The 22941-nt window shown below is 42.2% G+C and overlaps 1 protein-coding gene across 1 annotated transcript; it reads right to left on the minus strand.

Annotated features, from left to right (window-relative positions):
- Window positions 1–10557: 10557 nt before the first annotated feature.
- On the minus strand, window positions 10558–19000 carry LOC123399379 (disease resistance protein Pik-2-like). The gene is made up of 4 exons (XM_045093793.1): window positions 18792–19000; window positions 17668–18674; window positions 12757–12998; window positions 10558–12625 (listed from the first exon to the last, which is right to left on the minus strand). Exons 2-4 carry the CDS (start codon window positions 18621–18623, stop codon window positions 10857–10859), a joined length of 2967 nt encoding a protein of 988 aa, XP_044949728.1. The 5' UTR covers window positions 18624–18674; window positions 18792–19000; the 3' UTR covers window positions 10558–10856.
- Between the last annotated feature and the right edge of the window lie 3941 nt (window positions 19001–22941).

Raw genomic sequence — 22941 nt, forward strand, 5'->3', positions numbered from 1 at the left:
ACTGAAACATTGAAAATTTCTGCAATTTTTACACAGTAATTTTATGCAAATTGTTGACTTCTTCATAATTTTTTAAGTTACATATGTAGGTTTAATATTCAGATTACTATAGACTGTCCCGTTTTTAACAAATTCTGTTTTTTTGATGCATTGTTTTGCTCGTTTTGATGAAACTATCAATTCTATCGATGGTATAAGCCATGTAGAAGTTATATTACAGTAGCTATAATGAAAAAACAAAATATTAATTGGTTTGAAGTACTTAAGGTAATAATTTTCATTATTATACTAACGGATCTCACGAGTTATCTGTTAAGTTTTGTGTGGATGAAGTGTTCGAAGTACAAGGAGGTCTCGATATGAGGACAAGGAGGAGAGGAAAGATTTGAAGATTGGTGATGCCCAAGGGACTTCAATTAAATATCCAAGTGGACTCAAGCGTCTAAGCTTGGGAATACACCGGAAGGCATCCTATCTTTTTTCAACAAGCATTAGTATGTTTTCGTCTTCATTTCGTTCATGTGATATGCGTGAATCTTGGAGTGTCTTTTGTGTTTAGTTTTCACTTTTATTTTATCCACCATGATGTATGAGATAGTCCATGGTTGATTTATAGAATTCTCATTGAACTTTACTTATATCTTTTGAGTATGGATTTATAGAATGCTTCATGTGCTTCACTTATATCATTTGAAGTTTGGATTGCCTGGTTCTCTACATATAGTAAACCACTATTTGTAGAATGCTCTTCTGCTTCACCTGTATTTATTAAAGTGTGGTATTTTTTAGAAAGATTTAAACTCTCATGCTTCACTTATACCCATTTAGAGAGTAAAAAGGAATTGGTCATTTATATGGTTAGTCATAAAATTCTACATAAAACTTATAGATCACTGAGTATGATATGTTTGATTCCATGCAATAGTTTTGCGACATTAAGATAGTAATATGTGGGTGCACTAGTTCATGACTGTGGATTAGTAAGAATATTAATGTTAAGGTTTGTGATTCCCTCAGCATGCACATATAGTCTCTGGTTATGTGATGAAGTTGGATCATAACTTATCCTTGATTGAAATCCTTTGTTCTGTTATAATGAGATTCGTGTGATGGTTAAGTCCTCCCAACCTTCTCCCTCGGGGCATGCGGGTAGTGCTTTGCTTTGAGAGAGATAATAAAATGGCGCAATAAGTATGTGAGTTCTTCATGACTAATGTGAATCCATGGATATACGAAGTCTCACCTCCACATATTTGCTAGCCTCTTCAGTAGCGTGCATTGCCCTTTCTCACCTCGAGAGTCGGTACAAACTTCACAGGTGCATCAAAACCTCATGATATCATATGCTCTATCACACATAAGCCTTATTATATCTTCCTCAAAATAGCCATCATACACTATTATGGCATTTTGATAGCCATTCCGAGATATATTGCTATGCAACTTCCATCACTTCCATTTTTATAACTTGAGCATTCATTGTCATATTGCTTTGCATGATCGTAAGATAGTTAGCATGATATTTCAATGGCTTGTCCCTTTTTAATGTCCGTGTTATGCTATATCATTGCGCATGCTTGTACACTGCCAGAGGCATTCATATAGAGTCATACTTTGTTCTAGGTATTGAGTTGTAATATTGAGTTGTAAGTAAACAGAAGTTTGAGGATCATCATTATTCATTATTAGAGCATTGTCGCAGTGAGGAAAGGATGATGGAGACTATGATTCCCCCACATGTCGGATGAGACTCCGAACGAAATATGAAAAATGGGTGAGGACAAATGAGCCAAGCACAAAAAAGGGAAAATAATGGGGGAGGCAAAAAAAGAAAAAAGGGAAAAACCCACCATGAAAAAAATACATAAATTAGAGAAAAGAGAGAAGGGGCATGCTTCTTACCACACTATCTTCATATGGAGAGTCTCTTGTTTTGTCACTTTCATATGCTAGTGGGAAATTTTCATTATAGAACTTGGCTTGTATATTTCGATGATGGGCTTTCTCAAATGCCCAAGGTCTTCATGAGCAAGCAAGTTGGATACACACCCACTTAGTGTTAATCGAGCTTTCATACACTTATAGCTCTAGTGCATCCGTTGCATGGCAATCCCTACTCCTCGCATTGATATCTATTGATGGGCATCTCCATAGCCAATTGATACGCTGATATGATGTGACAATTCCTTCTTCACTCTTACCCCTTCGAAACATACCACCATATTCCATTCCACCTTTATTATATAACCATGGTTCACGCTCATGTATTGAGTAGTAATAAAAAGCTGAAGCACGTTAAAAAGTACTATCCAATTGCTTCATTTGACACCGGGGTACTCATGATTTATACCTTATGCTCGGAAAACCAATCATGAAAAGCTATATGATTTTGTAGGGATAGCATTCTTCAAGAATTGTTATTTTGAAAGGACATGATTGTTTGCTAGTAAACCTGAGTATGGAAGTTTTTTTCAAATGATAGACTATTTCCATGAATCACTTGAATCTTAATGTTCATGCCATGATTCGATATATGATCAAGATTATGCTAGGTAGCATTCCACATTGAAAATTATTTTTTTATCATTTACCTACTCCAGGACGAGCATGAATTAAGCTTGCGGATGCTGATACATCTCCATCGTATCCATCATTTTTATTGTTCCATGCCAATATTATACAACTTTCACATATTCTTCGTAACATTTTATATGATTTATTGGACTAACATATTGATCCAGTGCCAAGTACTAGTTCCCGTTTTTTGCATGTTTTTTGTTTTACAGAATATCCATATAAACAAAGTCCAAACGCGATAAAAATTTACACAGAATTATTTTGGAATACATGTGATTTTTTGGAGGTGGAATCAATGTAAATGGTGGCCCACGACCTCCACTACCCACCAGGGTTCCGCCCATACCACCTTGCATGCACTGCTCTCTAGTGGCCACCCCGTAAGTCCGGTTCAGGCTCTACTTTGGATGCAAGAAAGATAATTTATAGAAACAATCATGTAAAACTTTCAGCCCGGTTCGAGTTACAAATCTCCGGCAATTTAAGAAATGATGAAGGTCGAGAAACGAGGAACGCGAAACAGAAGAAAACAGAGAGGAAGATCTAATCTCGGAGGAGCTCCTGCTCATCCGCCGCTGTGGAGGCCATGGACCAGAGGGGGAACTCTCCTCCATCTAGGGGGAGGCCAAGGAAGAAGAAGCGGGAGGGGGCTCTCTCCCCCTCTCTCCCGGTGGCGCCGAAGTGCCGCTGGGGCAAGGAGCTTGATGGCAATCTACATCAACAATCTTGTCGCCGTCAACACCAACTCTCTTCCCCTATAGGAAGCGGTGTAACACCTATTATCCCGCTGTAACTCTATACTTATACATGGTGCTCAACACTGTTGGAGAACGTCGCATGGGAAACAAAAAATTTCCTACGCGCACGAAGACCTATCATGGTGATGTCCATCTACGAGAGGGGATGAGTGATCTACGTACCCTTGTAGACCGTACAGCAGAAGCGTTGGTGAACGCGGTTGATGTAGTGGAACGTCCTCACATCCCTCGATCCGCCCCGCGAACAATCCCGCGATCAGTCCCACGATCTAGTACCGAACGGACGGCACCTCCGCGTTCAGCACACGTACAGCTCGACGATGATCTCGGCCTTCTTGATCCAGCAAGAGAGACAGAGAGGTAGAAGAGTTCTCCGGCAGCGTGACGGCGCTCCGGAGGTTGGTGATGACCTTGTCTCAGCAGGGCTCCGCCCGAGCTCCGCAGAAACGCGATCTAGAGGAAAAACCGTGGAGGTATGTGGTCGGGCTGCCGTGGAAAAGTCGTCTCAAATCAGCCCTAAAACCTCCGTATATATAGGTGGGAGGGAGGGGACCCAAGGGGGTCGGCCGAGCCAAGGGGGGAAGACTCCCCCCCCAAACCGAGTTGGACTTGGTTTGGTGGGAGGGAGTCCTTCCCTTCCTTCCCACCTCCTCTTTTTTTTTTCTTTTGATTTTGTCTTCTTGGCGCATAGGGCCCTTTTGGGCTGTCCCACCAGCCCACTAAGGGCTGGTGTGGCACCCTCAAGGCCTATGGGCTTCCCCGGGGTGGGTTGCCCCCCCCCCCCGGTGAACTCCCGGAACCCATTCGTCATTCCCGGTACATTCCCGGTAACTCCGAAAACCTTCCGGTAATCAAATTAGGTCATCCTATATATCAATCTTCGTTTCCGGACCATTCCGGAAACCCTCGTGACATCCGTGATCTCATCCGGGACTCCGAACAACATTCGGTAACCAACCATATAACTCTAATACGCATAAAACAACGTCGAACCTTAAGTGTGCAGACCCTGCGGGTTCGAGAACTATGTAGACATGAGCCGAGAGACTCCTCGGTCAATATCCAATAGCGGGACCTGGATGCCCATATTGGATCCTACATATTCTACGAAGATCTTATCGTTTGAACCTCAGTGCCAAGGATTCATATAATCCCGTATGTCATTCCCTTTGTCCTTCGGTATGTTACTTGCCCGAGATTCGATCGTCAGTATCCGTATACCTATTTCAATCTCGTTTACCGGCAAGTCTCTTTACTCGTTCTGTAATACAAGATCCCGTAACTTACACTAAGTCACATTGCTTGCAAGGCTTGTGTGTGATGTTGTATTACCGAGTGGGCCCCGAGATACCTCTCCGTCACACGGAGTGACAAATCCCAGTCTCGATTCATACTAACTCAACGAACACCTTTGGAGATACCTGTAGAGCATCTTTATAGTCACCCAGTTACGTTGCGACGTTTGATACACACAAAGCATTCCTCCGGTGTCCGTGAGTTATATGATCTCATGGTCATAGGAACAAATACTTGACACGCAGAAAACAGTAGCAACAAAATGACACGATCAACATGCTACGTCTATTAGTTTGGGTCTAGTCCATCACATGATTCTCCTAATGATGTGATCCCGTTATCAAGTGACAACACTTGCCTATGGCCAGGAAACCTTGACCATCTTTGATCAACGAGCTAGTCAACTAGAGGCTTACTAGGGACAGTGTTTTGTCTATGTATCCACACAAGTATTGTGTTTCCAATCAATACAATTATAGCATGGATAATAAACGATTATCATGAACTAAGAAATATAATAATAACTAATTTATTATTGCCTCTAGGGCATATTTCCAACAAACACTACATACTATTTTCCAATGTTATGTGGCTATCCTGTCATGTTTGAGTAAATGCATTTTCTCCTACGGTTTAATTGTGATGTGACGTTATTGATGGTAGTTGTGTGTTGATATGGCGCACACATGAAGGATACACGCTCGAGGGTTTGCAATATGTTCATAATTCACTTATAGTGGGTGGCGTGAGTGACATAAACTTACACCCGAATAAGGGAGTTGTGCGCGTATGTGAGTAAAGTGGACTTAGCATTTAATGCTATGGTTGATTTTACCTTCATGATTTCTAGTATTTTTAGATCCTTGCTAAAGGTCCAATCATAAATGCATATGATCCAGGTATGGAAAGTGTATTAGCGTATTCCTCTCCCTCATTGCACATGATAAGTATCTATCATGTTATATTCAATTGTCTATGGACAATATTTGTCTTGCATTACACAGAAAGCTTTCTACTAAACAACACCTAACATTTATTTACTTGTTCATTATTATCTGGCAGACCTATCTATTACACCTACTAAGCACTTCCAGTTTTATTCCTGTTTTAGGTAAAACAAATGTTAAGTGTACGTAGAGTTGTATCAGTAGTCGATAGGACTTCAGGGAATATTTGTTCTAACTTTAGCTCCTCGTTGGGTTCGACACTCTTATTTATTAAAAAAGGGCTACAAACGACCCCCTATACTTGTGGGTTATCACACTACGCTGCGAGGTTCACGCGCGGAAAACACTGGGTCAGCCTAGTCAGGCCCATCTCGATCTTCACATCGTGTTTTCCTTGAGGTCCAGCAAGCAACCTACAGAAAGAGTAAAAAATAAAGAGTAGCAAAATTCGAACTGCGGTCTGTTACATTCAACGATGTACCCATAAACCACTAGGTCAATTTGACTTAGTTGTACAATATGAGGAAAACAGACCTATTTGACCATACTTTAGTTCAAAGAAATGAAAAAGATTGTTAGAAAATCAAAAAGTTTATGAAAATAAAAAAGTGAGAAAAAAAGTTCATGAATTTTGAAAAAATAATCACGGATTTAGAAAAAGTTCAACGGTTTTGAAAAAAAGTAAATGGATTTTCTAAATTAAAATTCACGGATTTCGAAAACATTGCGAAGTCCGCAGGTTATTTTATACGTAGGAAGCACCATAAATAAAAAGGAAAAAATCATTCTTTATACAGTACAAAGCGAAAAAATAGAGACTAAATTACATGACCAGAAAATAACGTTCCGTCAATATATTTTTATGTCTATTTTCTCATACACTGGTTTTGGTTTTTTACATATGATTAACATTATTTTTTAGAACACATGGATTTCAAACTTTTTTGAATACATAGTATACATTTTTTAAATGTCCCAAACATTTTTTTGAAATATGTGAACATTTTCCAAATGCAATACACATTTTAAAAGCGCGTGCACACACACACACACACACACACACACACACACACACACACACACACACACACACACACACACATATATATATATATATATATATTCAGAATATTTAAATATATTTTGAAAGGCCACGTACTATTTATTGTAATGCTTGAATATTTTTGAAATGTCAAAAATACCAAAATATAAGTGTAACCAAAGAAAGACAAATGGGTCAGTCCACAGCGGAGGACGAATTTCAGTTCAAATTTGCCATGTGAGCATTTTTATGCCTCAAGTGATGTCGGGTTTGATTTATACCGGGATTGCATAGTTTAGGGTGGAACCGACAGGAATTTTAATGTCAGGGTTGATTTCACCAAACCTCTACAAATTCGACGTTTAAAATGGACTTTTTCCATAGAAAAAAGTCGTATCATGCAGTGGTTCATCACGTCGAGCGGTAATCATCTTGCTGCCCAAGAGTCCGGATGCTGAATCTTTGTTTGGCTATTGTCTGATCAGCCGCATCCATCTCATGGTGAAACCGTTTTTTTCTTCAAAGCCCTTTCCCTTTGGCTTTCCCCTTGGCTTGGTGACATGGTGTCCGGACCCATCATCCACGACAACTTTTTGCTTGTGAAGCACACCATTGTCTCGTTCACAACCTAAAAGTCTTACACATGATGCTTAAGATTGACATTGCGAGGAAGTTTGACTCAGTCTCCTTGCCATTCTGTCTCCATATTCTCAGCAACCTTAGTTTTGGCGCTTGCTCGCGCAAGTGTATCTCCATCCTCCTCTCCACGACATCAACACGTACGTGTTCTTGTTAATGGCGTGCCCAGGCACCCCCATTTCCCACGCCAAAGTGATCCGCTCTTCCCGGTGTATTTCACTCTCGATATCGACGTCATAAATGCTTTGATCCAGCGGGCAGCTGGCAGGTGATTGGTTCGCCGGCTCACTCCCTGGCACGCGGCCTCAAGCATCTCCCTTTATGATGATGATGTGGTCAACTTTTGTCATCCCAACTCACATGAGGTTGCGACCATCAAAGAGCTCCTACATGTCTTAGGCATGCCTCGGGCCTACGCACCAACCTCGCCAAATTCTTTTCCACACCGACTGGGTGCTCTGAGGAGCACGAAGACACGATCCAAAGTGACCTTGCTGGCCCGATTTCCACCTTCCTGGTACAATACCTTGGTCTCCAAGTGACTCTTGGCAAGGTGCTCACGGCGCCCCTACGTCCCCTGACCCTAGAAGATCAAAGGGAAGATCCCCACCTCGTGTGCCGCTATGCTCTCTCTTGGCGATCGATTGACCTTAGTGAGGCACATCCTATAGGCTATATGTGCTATTCCTAACCACTTCATTGACGCCATTGTCAAATCAATTCTCCCATGCGCCCATCGGGCAATCCGTGGCTTCCTCTGGATGGGAGACAAGGATGTACACGATGCAATGCAATGTTAATTAGCCTCGCATTTGTCGGCCCTGGTATATTGGGGGCCATGGTGTTCGGGATCTCCACTGAGCTGGTATAGCCCTGCGGACATGATAGATTTGGATCCAATGCACCGATCTAAACTGTCTATTTAGGCATCCCCTTCCTCACAACACGAAGGTCAAGACCTTGTCCGGGCGTGTAATTCCTGGTAGCTTGGCGATTGCCGATCCTGTCTTTTCTGGAAAGACCATTGGGTGTCCGGCCGTTGCATTGCTGAGCTTGCTCCTCTCATTTACGCGGATTTTCACCGTCGCTGCCGGAAGTTGCACACTGTCGATGATTGACTACATCTTCTGGTTGGGGTCCATGAGATCCAAGGTCCCCTAGGCCTTGTCTCCATGGTTTAGTACGTCGACCGTATGGCGTTTGCTTTGACATACAACTCTCCTTGGTACTCTAGACAAGCTCATCTGACACCGGACTAGTTCTGGAGTCTACTCTGCCGCTTATTGCTACTCCACCATTTCGCCACATTAGCGGATCACTTGGAAAACTTGGGCACCTCTTCGCGTCAAGATCTTCATGTTGCTGGTCTCTCAAGACCGATACTAGACCATGGAAAGACTTGTGCGCCATGGCCTACCTCACGTGGATAGATGCATCCTTTGCAAATAATTGGAGCACTTTTGCTTCGGTACAACCCCCTCCCTCACAAAACGTATAAAGGAGAATGTATATCCACCTCGTATTGTATACTATAGGCCGCCGTACGTATATCCACCTCATATAGTATACATATGACGGCCTATAGTGTACAATACGAGGTGGGTATACATTCTCCTTTATACGTTTTGTGGGGGAGGGGGGTTGTACCGAAGCACACCTCGGAGCACTTTTGGAGATCATTCATCACAGCTTTGGTCGGCTACTCCTTCTCTCGAAAATTCTAGCACGATATGCTCTCATGGTGTCGTTCAACGGTCCTCCACCCCACCCCAAGCCCCTTCCTAGAGTGGTGGCGTGATACCCTAACCATGGGCCCATCCTCCTGCCTAAAGCTGCTCTCATCCCTCCTCCCCCCTGATGGCTTGCCTACTATGGAAGCACCATAAGGACTGCGTCTTCGACGAACTACCACCTTCCTTGATAAATCTCCTTCAGCTCATCAAGGACGAAGCTTGGCTTTGGGCACGAGCTAGCGCTTTTGGCTTGGCCAACATCATTACATAATAATCTCCATGTGGTGGTTTGTAACCCCAACACCCCCCCTCTCTCTCTCTTCGAGCCTCACATTGTGTGTTGGAGACAGAGACCTTGTATTCTTGTTCAAGTCCTCTAACACTGAAAGATAAGCAAGGTTTACGTATTTCTGAAAAGGTATTGTTATGGAGTTGAACTATTTCATGTATCTCCTATTATGAATTTCTTGATGTTGGATTGAATCTTATTCATGTCATAAGATCATATGATGCACGTATAATATAATTTTCACAGACACTCATGTGATATTTGGATTTGGATGACTCTATGGATTAATATTAGAAAGTTAAAGAACATAATGTGAATGTCTATTATAATTTTTGGGGCTGTTTGAGGTGACATTGGGGCGTGCTCTATGTCTTAGAAAGATAATATTTAATGTGTGATGCTTTACCTACCTATGATATCTCATACTAATTTCATCTAATAAAAAAAGGACTTCGATGTGATGCTTTACCACACCTTTTGAGGTTATATCATGTATTTTAGTGAACTTAATAATGTCGAGGGTTGCCAATGGTGAAACAATAAACCCGAGGCCTTGTTTCCAACCACTAAAAATTCATTTCACTCACTTTTGCAACTTGTTACTTTGCTGTTTTTATTTACTCCAAAAATAAATCAAGATTTCCACCATCCAAATTATCAACTTATCATAAAGATCATCAATCTCTTTGTCAAACTAGTGTACCGTGTCAATTTACAACTGTGTTATGTGTGTTTGGTACACAAGGGACTATTTGTATTGTGATTGCACGGTTTCTTGAGAGCAGGATACTTTCAACCTATGCCTCACATGGATTTATAAATATTATGTGTTCCACTTCAGGGAATTTCTTGCTTTCATACAAACCTCTGTGTTTGGAGGCCTACTAAAGTGTACAAGAATGGAAGTGCATAAAGGCACTAGAGGCCCACAATCTTCGGGTATTATACATTCAATTTCAGCATATATATTACCGAACCTCCATTTGTTAAACTCTCCAAGGCCTTGTATCTAGGGCTTACAACTTATCCAAATTAATTCCAACATGGATCCAATCATCATGCTAAGTATGTGCGAGTTCCTATGGACATACACATAGTAGACCTTAGAAAAAGTTGTAAAACCTAGAAAAACTAAGGATTATGTGGTGCTCACGTTAACATTTGTGGAAACCTCATGCAAAACATACAAAGATTTGGCTCAATGAAACAAGCTATGAGTAAGTTTAGTATGGGGATATTCATCAAGTGAGCTAAATATGATGCATTTCAGACGCGTCATTCACTTAGAACATAAAATACATAGGATTAACTACATCACCACCACAATTATTTTTCATCGCAGGTAAAATGAACTTAGCACAACATATGGCTTGGCAACAAAGCTTGTCAAGGCCACATTACTTAGGTATTAAAGACATACAATACACACATATTCTCATGAACTTGAGGAGATCATGATGTTCTTCATCACACTTCATTCACACATAAAGATAAGAAACAAACACACGAACGTTCATCCAAATATCATGGATTCAGACATGCAAGGACTTAATAGGCATGATGACTTGCCTTTGTTCATTCAGTTAGATCAAGGATTATCTTCGGTTTCTTGGGGTTCTTCTCCACTGCAGTCTTCATCTCATCATGTATCTGCTTGGTAATATCTCCACCACCTTTGCCATCTAATTTCAAGTGGACTATTTTGAGTTTGACAAGATTTTCTACACCAAAAAGTCCCTCCAGCATTTTGAAGTTTAGCTCGAGCCTTTCTAGTTCTGGCATTGCATTGTGTGAAAAGCTCATTAATGGCAAGAGAGGAGCTGAGAAGCGAAGAAGCTTAAGACTCTTGAATCCCCCATCTGGAATTCTAATCTCCCCGTCAGAGTGCAACTTATTTTCAGCAAGAGTTGTCAATGTTTCTGGATCTAGCTTTTCTGCCTTAAATGAAAAGGTGAGAGAAAACAACACCTCTAGTTTGCTGAGGTTCTCCAAGTTGTCTTTTCGAAGAGCTGTCACTGACAGGGTTAGTTTGCTAAGAGCATTGAGTTGGTTTATCCAGCTAGGGAGCTTAACCATCTTTCCAGATAACTCAAGAGCAGTCAGGAATTTTGGAGGTGTAGACAAAGCATCCAATGATTTTAGGAACTCAGATGATTCATCAACAATTATGAGTGTGTGTAGAGAATATCCACCAAGGTACTCGATGGAGGAGCTTAATTCATCAAAACTTGCACGACCTCTGATTGTTTTGAGCTTGTAGATGGCAAGTTTCCTCAGCTCGGTCAAATGGTGAAAGTCCATTGACTCCCCAACTATCTCAATACCTGATAGTATGCGCAAGGCCTTCATTTTCTTTTTCTTACTCATCTCTTCCGGAAGCTTCAATGCCATCCGTGTTTTTTTATTCCCACCAATTATGTTAACTAGCCGTTCAAGCTGGCATATAGTTTTTGGCAACTCAACAACATTTGTCTCTCTTATGTCCAAGGTCTCCAGGTTCACAAGCTTGTCAATCTTTTTTGGAAGCTCTTTGGTGTCAGTTCTCCGGAGGCTCAGAAACTTCAGAAGAAGCATTTTGCATATCTCTTTTGTATGGTGGTGTTTGAAACCTGTACAACCTTCAAGATCCAAGACTTGCACAATTCCAAACTTGAATGAATGGGAAGGTAACTGGTTGTTCAAATTCCCAAACATGGTCAATGACCGAACATGAGACAAGTTCATATTCTCTGCATCCTTTGCATGTTTAGAATCACTGCCTTGGAGAGACAATCGACGGACCTTGCTGCTAGGAGGTGGCATGAGCCAATTACCACCAACCACAGTGATGAAATTCTCTTCACTTGCCTTAGCAACAATATGCTCAAGGACCATGTCATGAACTACAAATTTCTTAACCTTTCCATTGCTGCTATGCTCAACTGCTCGGATCATCTTCCTCCTTATGAGGTGATTGAAATATGCATCTGCAACATCCTCCACACTCAGCCCTTGCTTTTCACAGACGAAACCTTCAGCAATCCATCGCCTCGTCAGTCGCTTCCTACTGATTTTGTGGCCCTTTGGAAATATGCTCAAATACAAAGAGCATGTCTTGATTTCAGCAGACATGTCATTGTAGCAATAGCTAACAATCCTACCCACTTCCTCTTGGGTGATGTCTTTCCCACCATCTTTACCATGATCTTTTCCTGATTCTGGGAATAGAGAACTTCTAAGTTTGGACCATGTATCTTGTGATACGTTGGGGTTGCACGCGACATGACCACCCATGGTAACTATGGCCAATGGTAGTCCTCCACATACCTTCCAAACTTCATCTGGAAATGGGACATCTTCACTACCTTCAAGTTAAGAATAAATTTTTAGCATATGAGATAGCCAAGGGCAGAAAATATTATAAATAAATATCTTATACACAAAAAACAAAAAACAACAACGATAATGTTGGTCAAATTATTAAGAACAAGATCACCTTCTTCTATCTTGGATGTTGTGGACTCAAGGAAAGCTTGTCTGAATAACTTCTTGGATTCTTCATCGCCAAGACCTTTAACTTTACGGATATCGGCTCCTCCTCTTCGCGTTGTGGCAACAGCATGAAACCGTGTGGTAACTATTATTCTATTATCTTTATTAGCATTATGGTTAGGAAGTTCATTTATAATCTTGTCCAACATCGTTGCAGACCATACATCATCAATTACGACCAGGAAGCTGCAAATAAACAACATCGCGAATGTGAGCAGATAAGAAAAAATTGTGTTACCAACTTAGTAATGTTCTTTTCTTATCTGTATAAAAAGTTGTGTAACTCCAATTAGGCAAGGATATAATTCCTTATGATCATTTTCACTATATTTTTTTCATGGACTAGCTAGTAGTTTTGCAATGTGAACTCGACAAGAAATAGTTGTAAGTGCACAAAATAATTCATCACAAACCATGTATAAATTTAATAAATACATGGCTTTCATTTTTCATCTTTATTTACCCATGTCAATTGCTTCGTAACGAAAAAACTATGATATATTTATCTAAGATTTAAAAATCGACATTAGTGATAACATACCTTGTGGACATATGCCAAACTGGGCACTCTAAACAAACTCTACATTGTCTCTTGTATGTACATTATATAATTAGGACTGGATCTACATGTTGTAGAAAACATTCCACACCATTGTCGAAATTTCATTCAATACCCATCCTACTAGTAGGACAGATGCCATAGACTCACATATTGTATCATTTCTCTCACACTTTCATCCTTGCGTCATTTTAAAAGGATTTTTTTTAATTTTTAACTTTCATTTAAAAGGGTCAACCTGTAGATTCACAAGAACTTACGCGTTGGCTCAACTCTCTTTAAACTAGCAATGTGGAACTAATCCCACATAACAAGGTTACCAAGGTGTTTTCGTATGAGCACCTTACAATATGTCTAGTGCCAACATGCATGACATGGTTTGCAGCCTATTAGGAGAACCCTAAAAACACTTAGAACACTATGACCCAAATTATGATCAATGTCTACCAACTAGTGTAGAAGGTCCACATATCATAGTAATCTATGAAAATTTCCACTCTTAATCGTGTAAATTAGTTAACCAACTCGCATGCAGTTGTCTAAAATCCAACTCGCATGTAGATGGAACGCCAATTGCCCGAACTAAAAGCTCCATCCGACGACCGCCTACCACATCGACCACCAGCCAACACTGTTGTCGTCACTTTTTCGAGTGTCCCTAGTCTCACCGTCACCGTGACGTTCGTTCCCGCCATCTGACATGTCCACTGCGACCCCCTCCGCCGCTGCCAATTACAACCGTTCCCACGCCCATCAGCTGGCGAAAATGGTTGCCGACACACTAGTGCCATCGTTGTCGAGGTCGATAAGCCACTGAGATACCTCCAACCAATCGACGTGGCCACTATCAAGATCCTACTCCATTCAGTGCTCTCGGGCATTCAAGAAGCGTGACGCCACCAGAATACGCTACACCCTCGGCTCCCATATGGCACCTGTCCTTCCCGACACCATTCCTAGTCAACATTATGACCTTCTTGGCGTTGGCGAGCTATGCTGAAGTGAATTGAGATCGGTGCACATTAAGTATCAGACGCAATTCCTATAAGGTGTTTTTTCTGGTTTTTGTGACATAGGATTTGTCCGTGATGGAAGATGTTGTAGACTAGTCGGCCAAAATTAAATTCTCTTCATGGGATGATTCCTCCTAGGAAGTGGAATATGAGAGGGACTAATATGTGGACATTGCCATGACCGTGATTGTTGACATGGAGTAGGACAAGCGACCGAAACATGAGGGTTTCGTTGTTAGTTGTATGTGATTCCTAGGAGGGTAGATGTTCCCAACAAGCTCATGCTTGATTATTTTTGTGCAAATCCGATGCATCTAGTGTGGTACGTTATATACCAATTTAGAATGTCTTTGGATTTGTTCTTCCACATTGCCAACTCGGTCAAATAGCATCACGACTTCTTCTTGTAGAGGAGACATTGTAATAGAGTACATAACACTATCTAGAAGGCGACTTTAGCATTAACCATGATGTATATGGTATTCCTGTAGATTTGATTGATGATGACTAGACAATGGGAGAGATCACTTCCACAAAGTATGTGAAGCAATTTACTGAAGTGTGGTTGAAATGTTTGGGACGAAGTACTTGAGAGCACCCAATGCTCAAGACACTCACAATCTTTTGGAGATGAACAACATACAAGGGTTTTCACGGATGCTCGGCTCAATTGATTGCGTGCACTGGAGGTGGAAGAACTGACTGCAACCTGACATGGACAACTTAGAGGCCATATGACGATGACACCATCATTCTTGAAGTTGTGCGAGACCAAGAGACATTATTTTGGCATGGATATTTTGGAATTCTTGGATCTCGCAATGGCATAATGTGCTCCACATGTCACCACCTTTTGCAAGCTTAGCTAATGGGGAATCACCATGTGTGGAGTTTTAGGTAAATGGTTGCACATACAATATGGGCTACTACATAAAGGATGAGAAATATCCAAAGTGGGAAACATGTACGAAGACAATTTCAAGCCCCAAAGGTTAGAAATATTTTCAATTTCATAATGCTCAAGCAACTACTATGGAGGATGTGGAGTGTGCATCTCCAATTTCGCAAGCCTAGTTTGCTTTCTAGGACCAACTTGGTTTTGGGACAATTCTTGGGGTATATCATTAGTGTCGTTGTAATCTGCTATAACATGATCACTGAGCACGAGTGTTGTTAAGGTTTGTATTACTTCTACTATGACTTGATGTAAAGGGTGGTGCATTCAATTAGAAGGGAAGATCGCATCTAACATGTTCTACAAGTTTACATTAAGGTTGACATGCGGGTATGGTTGGACATGGAATTGGCAACAAGATCGCTAGTTGTACTTCTATGTTTCATGTTCTTGAGTTGCACTTTGTATATTTCGGGATTTTTTAACATGGTCCATCTTACCTCCACTTTCGACATGAAAGATAAGGGTATATAATTAGTCATTGATTGCATTAAGTAGTGCGTCTGATTAGCTCTTACCTTCTTGCCTCCCATGTGAGAAAAGAGGAGGTAAGAGGAACCATGTTAAAACTGCTCGTACTGAGGTTTCTTGATGAACAGTTGTGTTAAATTTGAGGTTGTGGATTGACGAACAATGTAATAATTAGGTATTATTTGTGTTTTATTTTTTTTTGCTAATTTGACATGACATTTATATTATTTTAGAACAATGCCTATGCACAAATATGGGTGCTAGACGAAGAAGGCCAAATTTTAGGCCCGTGCCGAAAATCCATTTTTTTCTCTCTCTCTCCCTCCCTCCCTCCCCCCCCTCTCTCTCTTCCTCTCTCTCTCTCTCTCTCCTAAAACTGGTTTTAGGGCACCAAATTATTGGGTTACTTTTGGAGATGCTCTAACTGACATGGTGACTATGAGGTTTTAGCTCCTTTCTTCTCCCCAGATTAATGTTGTTGCCATCCACACCACTCCTCCAAGCGCGACTCCCACTAAAAACCTACCCATCACTGGTGACCACCATGTATCTAACCCGCTTGACACAGTTTCTTAATATGCCCTTACATTTCCTGCCACACACCGTCATTTCCCGGCTCCCACCACCCACAGGTATAAATCCTAGTGGCGACGTATCTCTGGCCAGACCTCTCTCCCCCTCCCACCTCCTCCCCAAACTCAGCACACCCTTGTTGATTCACTACGACCTTTCCACATCCAGCACCATCTCACATATTCACGCCTCCTGCCATGTCGCTGCATCGTGCGAGTGACTAGATGAACCGTCTCGTTGAGGAGAAAGTGGCTTCACGCTCGACCCGGTTTGGTCTCGCGGGTGGGCGGTCCCCTACCTTAGCCTCATCCTCCCGCACCACAATCGCCTTAGGAATCAGGATCCCGCGTCGACGTTGAGTCATCCTCTCGCCGTGACAGCCTTTGGGATCTCACGTCATCATCGTTCCCGACTCTGATGATATGGAATTTAGGTTCGACAATGACACTGGCGGACACCCTTGCCCGCCCCGTGCCCACCCCTAGGCGAGACGGGTGAGTAACATGGATTCGGACAGGGCTCGAGTTCTCCATCCGCGACGAGGACATCTGACATCCGTGACCGAGCCTATGCCCTCTAGCTCGAGGATCTCGAGATCCACTACGCGTTCCAGTAGTTGTGCGTCGGTGTCTCCCATGAGGCTAAGCACTATCGTCGGTGGGCCGCCGACGATGCGTTGGACTCGGTGACTCATCACTAACTTGACATTGTCGTATCTCAAAGGTTGATGTATTTAGCAATGTTGACAAGTGACATGGGCGCTATCTATGTACTACTAGTAGTGTACTAGTATATGAATATCTCGCTTCCGGGGCGGAGCTAGCACTATGGCGTTGGGGTCCAAATGAGCATCAAGATTCAAAGTCAAGATGACCCCTGGACAAATTTCGCTAGCTTGGTCCCAGCTCGCTTCATAAAGATTTTTGAAGTGCACTCCCAAACAGTTTTAGAGCTCAAGATGGTGGAAATCTATTAGATATGTTTTAAATAACGGGTTATGACAAATAGCGGTCGGCCTCTAAATCAGCTATAGCGGGTTATGTAGCGATAAATTTGTATATGATACCATTTAACGGCACCCTGCTGAAAAGGCGTCGGCTATTGAAAACTATACTAGAATTGCTCTAACAATAGATGGTGAGTTGTGTATTGCTTTCATATCAACCATTGTTATGTATTCATGGGTTGATATAGCCTGATCATTAGTTAGGGTCACATGGTTATTATTATGGGAAGCAGAAATCAATGATAAAGGCTTTAACGTTGGATTAAGTTTGAAGATACCTTTTATCTCGGAAGTGCTCCTCTAACTCTTTCTTGAGTCTATCCAGCTTGCTGGACCTCTCACCCGTTCCCTCGGATGTGCCGGCGCAGTAGCACTTGGCCAGGACAGCCGATGTGCCCTGGTTGACGCGATGCCGTACGTTCTTGAGGGCTTGTGCGACACGGCTCTCTTTCGAGCCGCCATGCTGTTCCTGATTGCTGGTCTCCGGTTTGACTTGACTCTTGATGCTCATGAGGATGGCCTCCAAGTCGGAGCTCTGAGATACCGTGACCATGGCACAGTAGTCATACTCGTCCCCAAAGTTCTTGTACATGGCGGTGGCGATGGCGGTCTTCCCCACACCTCCAAACCCGACTATGTAAGTCACCCACTTGTCGAGCTTCCTCATGTGCATCTCCACTCCGACTGGCTCCTTCATGGTGACAAGCTGGAGCCTTGCGTCCTGGTTGTCCGCGGCCTCGAATCGAGAGGCCTTGCTGGAACCGCCGGTGTTCTTGTTGCCGTCCCTGTCCGGGTTGTTCACGCCGTACCTGTTGCGCCGCTCGCTGATCTGCTGCGCGCGCTCCTTCAGTATGGCGATCCTGCTGGCGACGTTGCGGCGAGGCCACCACGTGAGGACCTCGTAGACGTAGTTGACGAGGAAGTAGCAGCATATGGTGGTCCGTAGGCCATGGAGGCTGTGAGAGGAGTCGTCAATGGTGTCCTCGATGTCGTAGGTGATGTCGCGGATCTGCTTCATCCAGTCCTTCATCAGGGGCCCGTGACCGTCGTCGTTGCCGTAGCCCGAGGTGGCGAGCTCGCGGAGGAAGGACTGCATGGTGGCCAGCTCGTCGTTGATGTACTGGAGGTCGCCGTTCACGCCCCTGATCAAGGTGTACTCATGGGCGAGAAGGCCGCCCAGCTTGCCCAGGAGCGACTTCATCGTCGCCTCGGAGGCGCCCACCACCAACTCCATGGCCGCAAGCAATCCTTGCTTCCTCTTCCTTTGCCTGTTAGGAAGGGAGACCTGTAGATAAATTTTGGAGTGAAATCGAGATCATTTCGTTAGTGCGGACTGCGGACTCACCAGCAGGAAGTAAATGAGAAGAAGATGAAGCTGGGAAAGAAATATGAATCCACCCACCAGCAGGATCAAGAGAGAGCAAAATTAGAGGGCGAGAGTAGACTCCGACCATATATACCACTACTAATGTGCTTTTATGCGTTCCTCCCGCGCATGAGTATATCCTTTGCCAAATGCTTTTCGATCTTCAGGTAACATGCAATTTAAAAATATTATGGCTGTTGAGTTTCATAATGCATCTTCCCTTCAGCCCAACCCAATATGGCCACTAGGTAGCACTTGCAAGCACTTCGCCCCCTCAAAAAATAAAATGCAAGCAGTTCGAATTCTTTAGAGCATCTATAACCGGACCCCAACCATCCTTAATCGTTCCGACAGGCCGTCCGGTTATTGCACGGTCATGGAAATGCAATTCAGACGGACCTTTCAAATCGGCCTCAAATGTCCAGGCTGACCGACACCCTCTATTTCCAGCCCAAATATGGGGCAGATATGTGGGAGCCCGGGCGCGCTTGGGCACGCTCGCCACGTCGGCCTGATGGCTTGGCCCCACGCAGACTCGCCCGGAAACCCAACGGTTCGACGGGTGCCTCGACCGTCATTGCAGTGTGAACGCCGTGTGGCGCCGCTCGGGCTCCCCGCCCGAGGTCGGGGCCGACTATTTAAGCCAGCCGGCGCCCCCAGCCCTAGCTCATCCGCCTCCTCCCTCTCTCCGCCGCCACCCGAGCCCGTCCGCCTCCTCTCTCACTTCCCTCTCCGTCAAGATGGTCCGACAGCTCATCACCACCTACGTGCAGCTCGACACGGAGCGGCGCCTGCAAATCGAGGCAGAGATCCAGGCTCGCCGCGCCGCCTGCATCATTGTGTGTCTCCCTCCGGACGTCGGAAACGAAGGAGGAGGAGCGGGAGGAGGAGGAGCAGTAGGAGGAGGAGCAGCAAGAGACCATGGAGGAGGAGGACCCAGAGGAGGAGGCTCCCGGCTTGAGCATGGCGGAGGCAGAGGCAAAGTTCGTCGTCGCCTAATTGGAGGAGATGGCGGAGGAGCAGGCCATCCTGGATTCCATCCGGGATGAGGCTGAGGTGAAAGCCAACCAACAGCTCATCCGACAGAGGCAGACAGAGGCCGGCGCCCTCTTAGACGAGCTGGAGGCGGAGATTGAGGTGGAGGAGGCCGTAGCGGAGTAGCCAGAGGCACCGGAGGGGGCGGAGCTGCGGCACGCAACTATTTATCGGCTGGAGGGCACGAAGATCGTCGACATCTTCAACAAAGAGTAGATTGGTTATATGCAATACATAGGTTTTATATGTTGCATGCTTTTGTATGGAATTGAGGTTTGACTTTCCTAGTCATGTGTGTACTCGGATTGGATATGCGTTCATTATGTATCTAAGATCAGTTTTTTCACAAATACCTAATGCAAAGTTAAGCATGAGAGAGAGAGAGGGAGGGAGGGAGGGAGAGAGAGAGAGCATTTGTTTTATATTTATTTTACAGAAATCAACGCTAATTCTATAAATCAATTTTTGCTAGTTCTATATAAACGGACGTTTTAGATTCCAAATTTGTAATACAATGCGTACAAATCGATCCAACTATTAAATCAATTTTTTAGTTTCCAAACTTGGATCTCATGACAACTTAGCGGATGATTATTTAAATCTAAATCATAGTATGTCCATAATGGTTAAACCAGATGATGTTACCTCTAACATTATTTATTTCGTATTATGAGACCATAATGTGACAGACATGGTTCAAAATTCTCTTTTGGTCCTATCAAGAAATTGGTACTTATCTAGATGCCATCTCCATTTGACTTTCCCAATCATGTGCGTACTGGTATGATATGCCTTAGTATATGTGGGTTTATCCTATTATATTTCTATTAGAACTTACTAGAAGGATTTGATGCATTTTGTTACGCTGTTAGATTAAAAAAACTGATTACTCTGTTTCAAAGTACAATATGTATTATATTTTAAAAAAACAAACCTTTTAAGTTTGATTAAATTTGTAATAAATATAACAATATCCATAATATCAAATTTTTGTGATTACATTCATCGCTAAATAAATTTTCATATTTTTTATTTAATATTGTGGTCGATATTTTTGATCTCAACTTGGTCAAAGTTGAAGAATTTGACTTTCCAAGAAACTAATATCCTTTATATTTTGAAACTAATGAAATATTTCATTTGATGTGTGGTGGAGATGACATAGTGTGTTTTATTTTTATTTTTATATCGGTAATTTGATGGGTCTTTCATGGTGTGATTCTATATTATATGCTAACCAACCTTAAATGTGTGGGAAAATATCTACGTCGATGACTGCATGAGCATGATTGATATGTTTTTTTTGTTGTTGTTTGATTTGAAAAAATGGTTGGTTCATTCAAAATCGTAAAATAAACCTATTAGGAAGCATAGTGTTTTTGTCTAAAGAATTGAACTAGTGAGTTTTGAGAAATTGTTGACCCGATCAAAATCGGGTGATCCAATTTTAATTGGAGTCTTGGAGACGTCAATTGGATGTGAACTCTTTAAAACTAAGGAACATAGTGTTATAGAGGTATAAATAAAATAATTAAATGAAAGAGATTTAAAAAATTGTCGACCAAGTCAAAATCGGGTCTCACAATGTCAATTGGAGACCTCAACTGAACGTGGGCTCTCCAATTCTAGAGAGATTAGTGTTATATATATATATATATATATATATATATATATATATATATATATATATATATATATATATATATATATATAGTTTCCTTCTGGAATGATGAAAAGATCGCGACATGATGTGAGATTACTTCATTGCCAAACACATGCATCATTAACACTACAGAAAACACATTAGATAAATAAGTCTTGGATTTTCTTTGAAGGAAGTTTTTTATGTGACCTTGGTAATAGTAGATAACAAATAAAATACTTTGTCAGTAACTATCTAAGAACATTTATTAATAAATGGCTAATGCAAATTTGATAGAGAGGGAGCAAGGGGACACCACATGTATCGGTTTATGGTACCGAATACTACTCTAATTCTATAAATTAATTCTGCTAGTTTATACTGAGGAATATTGTAGGTGCCAATTGTTTGATACATACATTCCGTGCAAGTCGATGCAACTCATAAATGAATTTGTTAGTTGACAAACCTTGATCTCATCATAGGATGATTATTTACTCTCAGTCATATTTGGCCATAATAAGTAAACTAGAAATATTGTCTCTAACAATATGCTTTTGTACTATGACCCTATAATTTGATAAACATACTTTGAAATATTCTTTTAGTCCCATGTAGAAATGTTTATTTATATATCTAGATGTCATCTCTATTTGACTTTGCTAATCATGTGCGTAGTTGGGTTGTATTTGAATTGGTATACGTGAGTTGTGCAATTATATTCCTATTATTGCTCATAGTTAGTTTCCTTCTTCGATAAAGAGTATATATTAATATTATGAAGATACCAATTACACCGAGCCTCTGCAACAATACAACGCCTTAATGGCATGATGGATGCACACGACCAAAAGAAGAAGAATAAGCTAAAAAAAGTCTAGCTACATCGTTCGAGGCCTTGCAACAGCAGAACAACCACAACCAAGACAACACCTGATTTTCAAGTTCTCCAAAAGCGACGCCTCGAAGGAGGAAATAGTGCACCATCACCATCATCGCCCGACCATATTATTGCTCATAGTTAGTTTCCTTCTTCGATAAAGAGTATATATTAATATTATGAAGATACCAATTACACCGAGCATCTATAACAACACAACGCCTTAAAGGCATGATGGATGCACACGACCAAAAGAAGAAGAAGAAGCTAAAAAAAAGTCCAGCTACAACGTTCCAGGCCTTGCAACAGCAGAACAACCACAACCAAGACAACACCTGATTTTCAAGTTCTCCAAAAGCGACGCCTCCAAGGAGGAAATAGTGCACCATCGCCATCATCGCCCGACCATAGATCTTAGTTTTCACACCGGAGATAATCCTCATTCTTAAAACAATGGCTTCAACAAGTCCATCGCGGGGCACAATAAATTAAGGCGAGAACTTTGATTTTCACCCTAAAAAGCAAGGCACTCAACTTCACATAAATTCCCGCCCCCACTTGCATACAGCTGATATGAATACTGAAACTCCAAGCATGTTCCTCAACGTCATAGACTCCAATCACCATTA

This window comes from Hordeum vulgare, chromosome 5H (assembly GCF_904849725.1).
Source record: "Hordeum vulgare subsp. vulgare chromosome 5H, MorexV3_pseudomolecules_assembly, whole genome shotgun sequence".
In the NCBI taxonomy this organism is placed as follows: domain Eukaryota; kingdom Viridiplantae; phylum Streptophyta; class Magnoliopsida; order Poales; family Poaceae; genus Hordeum; species Hordeum vulgare.

What these genes read in the sequence shown, in the direction of transcription:
- LOC123399379 (XM_045093793.1), bottom strand. Translation starts at nt 18,623, where the DNA reads ATGGAGTTGGTGGTGGGCGCCTCCGAGGCGACGATGAAGTCGCTCCTG. An exon ending in GAGCACTTCCGAGATAAAAG is followed by an intron (nt 12,999 to 17,667) that starts GTATCTTCAAAC and finishes GTTTATTTGCAG; the next exon opens with CTTCCTGGTCGTAATTGATG. An exon ending in AACATCCAAGATAGAAGAAG is followed by an intron (nt 12,626 to 12,756) that starts GTGATCTTGTTC and finishes CTTAACTTGAAG; the next exon opens with GTAGTGAAGATGTCCCATTT.